General features: G+C 39.1%; 1 protein-coding gene across 4 annotated transcripts in view; it reads right to left on the bottom strand.

Moving 5' to 3' along the window:
- Window positions 1–898: 898 nt before the first annotated feature.
- LOC117010494 (neuronal acetylcholine receptor subunit alpha-7-like) overlaps window positions 899–8,596 on the bottom strand; it is a 62,079-nt gene continuing 54,381 nt past the window's right edge. For all 4 annotated transcript variants that reach the window (XM_033085002.2, XM_033085001.2, XM_033084999.2 and 1 more), the window contains 2 exons: window positions 7,285–7,394; window positions 899–1,954 (listed from right to left, as the gene is read on the bottom strand). In XM_033085002.2, the coding sequence (XP_032940893.1) occupies window positions 1,433–1,954; window positions 7,285–7,394 (632 nt within the window). In that variant the 3' untranslated portion in view covers window positions 899–1,432. The remainder of the gene's footprint in view (window positions 1,955–7,284; window positions 7,395–8,596) is intronic.

The following is an 8,596-nucleotide window of genomic DNA, read 5'->3' as shown; positions in this document are numbered from 1 at the left end:
TCATGATCATCTTTCTCTCCAATGGTGATGGGAAGGATCCCATTTTGTATGTAGGGGAAATGTTAATTTTTTACCGACCCTACAAGAACAGGAAGTTGAAAGTCTGACAGAGAAGAAAATAGGTTATTTTCTTCTAGTGAACATTCAGAGAAGTGCTGTGTTATTCCAAAAAACAAAGGTGCCTACATCAGACCATGTTCTTTTGTAGATCTGCTATGATCAGTAGGGAAAATAAAATCATTCAACACAGGTGTCCTACCCAGAGTACTAGGTATAAAAAAGCTGCTACTGAGAATAGTGCTTCCCTGTTATATTCCAGGAAGTAACATAATTTGATTATGTTTTATTAACATATAGACATTATATTAGAGAATATTTAGAGACAGAAAATTGATAATAAACATTGATACATTACAGTTTAGCAAAATAAAATTAGTCTTTTATACACTTCTTTAACAAAGCATAGTGACCACATGGAAAGGAGACTGTACTAATAGAATTTTCAAAAAATACTACTTTAGTGATATAGACTAGATAGGAAATATGAACCAAATTAAATCTGTGGACCATTTCCTAGATATTATGGAGAAACAAGATTCTGCCCTAATAGCACAGAGTTAGCCAGTATTAAGGTTGGCAACTGTCCTCCAAGAGAGCAGTGGTATTTTAAATTAAGTAGAATTTCAAGGTGACAGAAACAGTTAAGCAAGCATTGTGAATTATGTATATCTGCTTGTCATCAAGGAGTAAGAATTTTCTTTCCAATGTCACAACCAATATTATTTCTTAATTAAAAGAAAAAACAAAACAAAACAAAACAAAACAAACAATGTGATTTTCTGGGAAATATACATTTGTAACAAATTTACCAAGAAAAAAATCCAGTCATTCTGCTAGCTTGAGCTAATATGATGACAGTTTATTTACGCAAATACAATATACAGCATCATGAGACTGTGGAGATACGTCTTCCAAATCTGAGAAGTGCATGTCACAGCCACACCAAACAGTAATTATAAAACATAGACATACTGAAAACAACAAAATTATGCAAAACCTGTAGTCTTCAATGATAATTTAAATTAACAATATTCAAAAGTTCACAAATTCAAAGTAAGACGTTGATACTAGTGTTAACTTGTCATAAATATATTCTAGTATTGTAATGTACTGAATTCTTGTCTATCACTTATCACAGATCATGATGTAAGTACGCGTGGCACTAGTCTATGGAATAAGTAACAGAGTTCAATATATTTACTATTCAGTAACTACAATCACTAACATCAGGAATAATTATGTCCTGAAATTATTTTAATCCCCTTCTGTGTATGTTAGCACATATAAGTACACTTCTCTATTTGAGTTAAATTATCTAGTAAAATTACTGGCAATATTCACTTTTTGATTATCATGCTCATCTTTGAAAACCTTATGCAAAATCCTTTGAAACAGCTTCTATAAAATTTGGAGCAGACATGAGTATTGTAAATGTGCAAATGATGGCAAAAAGGGTAAATGCAACCAGACATAATCTGTCTATGACAGCAGCTGCAAACTTCCACTCACTGCAGATGTCTTCACCCTCATCTTGTTTCCTGAACCGCATTGCTATGAACTGGACTTCCTCCAGGATCTTCACAATCACCGGAAGGGTATCCATTAAAGCTTTCTTTTGCACAAGCTCGATATCTTCTGCTAAGGGGTAAGTCATCTTTGCGCCCTTGCTGTCCAGGTCGTTCCGCTGTGGGCAGCACGGGCTCTCCATGGCATGGTAGCTGTAGATGCTGTTGCCATTGCTGGACTGATGCCCAGGAAGGACGTTCACCTCCAGGCTGTTTACGCTCAGCTGGTGCTTGGAATAGCTGTATTTGCAAGAGAGGGGCTTTATGTTTTCCCCAGGTTTTTTCATTCGTAAAAACCAAGCACACCAATTCAGCAGGATGACACGGACCTGAAAGAGAGTTATCATGGCAGAAATACAGGAGATTCTTCAGAATTTTAAAAGTTTTTGAAACATTTTTTTGACTATTATAGTTAGTCTGCACAGTCTCTTAGAAATACTGATGGATTCCTGTGTTCTTCAGCTATCTGCTTTCAAAATGTTTCTTTGAGGGTCTAGCATTTTACCAAAGGTAGCCACTTATTGGATCTGCCTTAAATATAGGGGTGTTCAATGCCCACTTAGATTATAAAGAAAGCGAGATGAAAAATTTTACTTTACAAAATCGTCCTTGGAGACTCATCTTTATTAAATACTCCCAGATCTCGGCAATTGAGCAGACAGCACAGAATTGGCAGTATGGTTTTCAAACATTTCTCAGATTGTAAGGACAGAGATACAGTTTAATACTTTTAGGAGTCAATGTGATTTTGCTGAAAAAAATCCCTGTATCACAGATTCTAGAACATTTCCCATCCCCACTACTACTGTTTACATCTAAATAAAAGACTTTAGTTGGGTTTTCATGGTTTATTTGAAAGCTATTTTATACTCCTTTGAGGAGTTCAACCACATAATACAGCAGGCTTTTTTTCAAAAGAGTAAATCAATTACATTTAACAGTTCAAAATGTGAGTGCCACTATTAACTGCTGTCATTTGCCTGTATGCTGGTGCATCACAAGATGCTCTAATGTGCACATGGCAGATTGTGCCTCATATGTTTCTTGTCAAGGTCACTAAGTATGCATCCAGAATTATTTTCCAGTGAACTGATCTTCAAATGTTTGGTTTGAATTCTGAGCCTGCTGTAATTCCTACTAACATTGCTAACTGCAAAAGGCAGGAAAAAGGCTGTGGATGCAGTAACCTCCTGTGTGATAGAGCAGCATACTAAATCAGCAAAATCTTGTAATTATAAGATCCTCGAGGTGTTATGCATATAAAACAGCCATTTACAATGCGTTTGAGGGGGACCCTCCATGCAGACATGTCTCTTTGATGACTTTATCATCCTGGCTGCAAGCCATGTAATCTGACATCAAGGAGAGAACAGATGTGGCCTCTGTTTTCCCTTTAGAGCCTTGACTCACAAAGAGCGCCTGTGTAATCCTGCTCTTGTTACTTTGGTCATGTTTGACTTGGGACCACACTTTGCCTCCAAAGATGTTTTAGATGCAGGAAGAGTTGACTCCTGTGTTTATAGATAGAGAAATGGGGAAATTACAGCTAGCACTTTTGAGTTTCTGCTGTAATGACAAGCATAATTTCAGAAAGGAGGAAGCATTAATAACCACAGATAGGAGTAGTAGTAATAATAATAATAATAATAATAATAATAGTCAAAACCAATCACTAGTGAAAGACAATTACACAATTTTTAAATTCTGCAATGCAAGCTCTTCTAGGTCACAACCCTCTACCATCTTCTGCAAGCCATTTTGGTTTTCTCTCACTAGTGAATTTTTTGTTCTTCATGACTGTCACGGTTTTGGCTAGAATAAAGTTTTTTCCTAGTAGTTGGTACAGCAGGGTGTTTGATACTCACTATGAGAATAATGTTGATAAAATACCGATGTTTTACTTGTTAAGAAAGTAGTGCTTGCCCTGAATCAAGGACTTTTCAGTTTCCTGTGCTCTGCCAGTGAGCAGGTGCACACAATGCCACAAGGAGGCATGGCCAGGACAGCTGACCTGAACTAGCCAAAGGGCAATTCCAAAAGGATATAAAGTGTGGGGAGTTGGTTGGAGGCTGTCAATTGCTGCTCAAAGACAGGCTGTGCATCAGTCAGCAGGTGGTGAGCAATTATATTATGCCTCACTTGTTTCTCTTGCATTTTATTACTCTCTCTTTCATTCTTGCTGTTAGTATTTTTATTATTGTTATTCAGTACTATAATTAATCTTATTTTTCTTATTGTATTCTGTTTTGATTATTAAACTGTTATTCTCTCAACCCACAAAATGTTGGAGTATTTTATCTGACTCTCATCATCACGAGGGAAGGGAGCTGGGATGTGAGCATATGGCTCTTGTGGTGATGACTGGGTTTAAACTATGACAGTCTTGAAAGACTGTTTTCCATTATTCAGATTATTTTGCTTTAAATATTTCATTATTTCCTCCACAGTCACCACCAAAAAATTAGTAACCTATAGTGTTGTAGCCTAAAAAATTGATTCTCTGATTCTGCCTTTAATTGAACTTAATTATAATGTGCTCAGACTGCTCATGGACATAAAAAGGACAACGTGAAACAAAATAAAGGGCTTAATTTCTAGCAATGTGTCAACAGTGTCAGTTGCAAAGGAGAGAGAGAAGCTAATTCTTTCGGATTGTGAAATTCCAAAACACTAAGTCAGACAAACTTTCTTATTAGAAAACATTGTCTGCCTTAACACTGAAAGGAAATGTGAGGTGAAAAAGCGCTTTTATATAGGAGTGCTGCTTTTTCTTTCAAGACAGAGTCTTTATTCCTTAGGGAAAATACATTTATAACTACAGTCAAACCCATTTCCCATAGAAAAATAAATACCCAGAAGACAGTAACACAGCATTTAATTAGCTTGGATTTCAAATGTTCTATTTCCTTGAAAAAACAGACACTCAGGCATCAATTTGTTCTTGTAATGCCAATTAATTCAAGAGACAGCTACAGCATAGAGGTTTTTGGAAAATGGCTGAGTATGATGATACAAATCTATACTCTCACCTGCATTGTCATATATGGATTTCTATGAAGGAACTACACAAGTACTGCTATCTTCAGAGGTCAACAACCCTTCTGTGAACTTCTCCTAGCCGTAATGCAGTTGTACCACTGGCTTCCATCACAGCCACCTGCCTGGCCTAGTCCGAAGCAGAGAATCTCCAATTAAAGCTCTCTTGATAAAGGGACATCTGCACCTGAGAAGAACTGTGCATGTCCAGGTTTGAAGCATATCAACAGATAAGCCTGAAACATAACAAACCTGCTTCAGGCACAACAAAGAGACAGAGTTCTCTTGCCTTTTCCTACAAAACCCCTTCTTTCCTCAGTTCATGGTCCCTCCATACCTCTTTCCCATGCAACAATCTTAGCTGTCAGTACAGAAAGGTCAGTTGAGCTGTAGTCCATACCTGATGTCATCCAGCTCAAACAGCTCCTTAGCTGGGCCTTCTTTAGCTTTCTTCTCCATGCTAGTTCAGCAGACATTATCAAAAGTGTCCATCAGCCAGCAGCTCCCATTTCTCAACTGAGTAGCCAACAAATGCCCTGACTAAACACCTTGGATTTAAATTTGTCTCTTGGAAAAGGCTGGTTTGTAAGTCATCAAAGATTAATAGAAAGGAAGGCACAATTCTAAGCAGTGGTATATGGGATGTGAACACCTACAGAGGGGATAAACACTAACAGGCACTCTCCTCCTTCTGTTGCAAAATGCAAGCACAGACTCCTTGAGAGACGGGCAGAGAAAATAAACTGCTCAACTGTCAATGGTTTAGAAAGCAGATGTCTTTAGAAAATGCATCCATTCAAATCTTCTGGGTCTGCAGAAGTTCCCACACATGCCCAATTTTCCAGTGCCTCCCCCTGCAACTGACTCCAGCAGAGAAATCCATGCAAACAGGAGGAGAGAACAATCCTGTAATAATATCCAATTAATCAGGGTTAGAGTTTGCAATAAACTGATACCTGGCTCTGACAGGTAGAGGACGTTATGGGAAGTAAGTAAATGGTAAGGGGAACAGCTAGTACTGGAAATGCAGAAAAATGTAGTGCAAAAAAATTTATTCTTTCTTAAGCTGCTTCTTCACTTTAGATTTATCTTTTAATTGAGCCAAAGTCATTCAAGGTGCCTCTTTAAGAAACACCTGGCATATGTGGACAGGCAAAATTGAAGAAAACAAAACAACAACAAAAAGAATAGAGAAGGACATTAATTCTAACAACTGAGCCTTGGCCATGTCTTGCAGAGTAAAAGTGCCTACTTTTGTGGGGTCAGCCTCTTCCCTACACACTTGGCATTCACTCTTTTCCCCTTAAGACCCCTCAGCCCTGTCAGCTTGTCTGACCTACAGCTTTTATAGTCTATCATCTGCACTTCTCAGTAATGCTTTCCACAGTTTTTGCTTCCTGATGGCATGTTTTGTAATGTATGTCATTTCAGGCCACTGAACAAGGCTCCTCCTGGATGAAAAATTGCCGCACACTGTGTTTCCAGCCAAGAAAACAAGAGACTGGTAGAGAGCAAGAGCTGACTTGCAGGGTCTGTGAGTAGGTCTAACATGAGCCAGTGTGTCTGGGCTCCTCAAAAAGCAATTAAATGGGTTCTGTTACTCTTCTACAGACTCTGTCCATATAAACATTTGAAGCATGTTTCCCAGATTTGTCTCCTCAGATTTTGCCTACAGGCAGGTTCATCCAGAATTCACATTCTCTGCTGCCTTGAAACTAAGATGTTTATAAATCATACAGGACTTTGGGAAATAATTTTAAGTAAGCTTAATTGTTTTTTGACTTTAAAAAATAAATAGAATTGAAGCAGCAGTTTATTTTAAGAGAGGAATTAGAAAGCAGTTCTGAACTTGGGCTGGCATTGGTAACCATGTGATACTCAATTATCTAGTATGTCAGGATAATTGCATAGCGGGACAAATATGGTGAACAGGATATCAGAGGATGTTGTACAACTGGACTTCTACAAACAGAGAAGTAGATAGTTGACTGTGGCTATCTGTATCTGGTTTTGCTTTTATTCTTTTTCATTCTGTAAACTCAGGTTTACCCTGCCTATTCTAAAATTGATGAGAAAAAAAGACAGGGGGAAAAACCGTAATTTTCTTTTAACTTGAAAATCTAGAAGAAACACTCCATTTGAAAGCCAGGCGACATTGGTGCCAGACCTCACTGGGCTGACAAAGTCTACTGCTGTAGAGAAAAGAGGGTCCACATCTAATGCTCTGGGAATAGATCAGATGGCAGCAGACAGAATGCCCAGTAGAGACCAGTGTTTATTTAGCACATTCTGTCAGTACTGGTGTCTGCCTGCAAAGTGGGTGCTGAATGAGATAACTTTGTCATGACTCAATCACTCCATCATAAGGTTGAAAAGAAAGGCCAAAGAGGAGGAACTATTTTTAATGGAGAATAAGAGGAAGTGTTTTTAGTGGAAAAGAACATTTATTATTCTTCTTCTTTCCCTTCAATTGCAAACATAAGGGTCAATTATGCTGTTTGTAACTGACTCTTCAGATTAATGGAGAATAACTTCTGCCTCACACAAGTTTACTGTAGCTTTTAGACAATTTTATTTTCTTTTAGTAGTAACCTCTTGAATGTTTATCACCAAAACTGCTTACCCATTTGGGCATCTTTCCTGCTTGGGGGTCATGATGGTGAAACTGCAGAACCAGCACTGTTACCACCACAGACAGACCAACGATGACCATGATGCTAGCGAAATACTGAGCTGCAAGCAAAACGAGGACTTGGTTAAGGGGGAGAAATACAAGAAGCAGGCAACATTCCTTGGCCCCAAGATCTACATTTGAAAAGCACTGCATCACATCTGAAAGCCTCTTCTCTGGTCGGCTGCACTGGAGCACCTGAGGTGTTTATCTGTCCAGCTCCCTACTCTCCTGTGACGGAAGGCCTAGAATACATGAAAGGTGAAAACTGTTTGGGTTTTGTCCCTTAAGAGAGTGTAGGGCCTCACATTGAGAACACTTTTATGTCTGCTGCCAGGACAGTGAGAAGTTGAGCTGACAACACCCACTGAACACCAGCATTCCCAGTCCTAGGCCTCCTGTGGTACAGCAGACATGCTGGAGGGAGATGCTGTCCTCATGGTGCCCTTCTGGATCCCTTCAAAAAGTGCCACCAGTTCCCCACCTTTGCCCCACTACTGCTCCCAGGTGGTTAGGCATATTTCTCATTACTCAGCCCTCAAGACCATTTGTTCTAGTTCCTATGAAAGTACTCTACAGAATCCTTGCTAAATTTAAATCTGCTATGCAGGAAAGAAACCAAGATCATGAAAGCCAGATCTGAGGCTTGAAGCCATATCTCCTAAGTGGCAGTACAGCTTCCTCATGCCAGGAGTGAAGCTGATGCGCTGGAGTGTAAAGCAGAATTACCCACAGGGGTAATGACATTTGAAGGTTTCAGTGGCAAAATACCAAGGAGCATTACTGTTGGCTGACATAATGGTGCAATGTGGAACAGCACATCACACTGCCCCAGACTGTAGCCTCTTGCAACCCCCAGCCCTCCCTACTGCAGCTCAAAGGAAAAGAAAAAAATCAAATCAAAGCTCCAAAGCAAGTTTTGTTCTGCCTGTGTTTCTTAATACCAAATCCCACTGCTTCAGGAGCAAAAAGCTTGTCTACAATAATGAGGTTCTAAGGTCTTCCTAAAAACAAGGCTGCAATTGCTTCAAGAGGCATGGTTTTTCATTACAAAATTAATTACTTATCTAGATTAGAACAACAGTCCCAAGGGTGAGGTGAATTTAAATGTCTCTATTGCACTAATTCATAGAGAGGAGAGTCAACAGGCAGGTAGAAGCAGAGCAAACCAGGTTTCAGGGAAGCTGGAGATGTGTCATCTGCATTTTGAGGGGAGGAGTGGGGTGTTCCTATACCAGGTACACTGAAGTCTTCAGCTGGAAGG

This window comes from Catharus ustulatus, chromosome Z (genome assembly GCF_009819885.2).
Source record: "Catharus ustulatus isolate bCatUst1 chromosome Z, bCatUst1.pri.v2, whole genome shotgun sequence".
Classification (NCBI taxonomy): domain Eukaryota; kingdom Metazoa; phylum Chordata; class Aves; order Passeriformes; family Turdidae; genus Catharus; species Catharus ustulatus.
The sequence above is the reverse complement of the archived record's forward strand: the minus strand, read 5'-3'. Positions and strand labels throughout refer to the sequence as shown.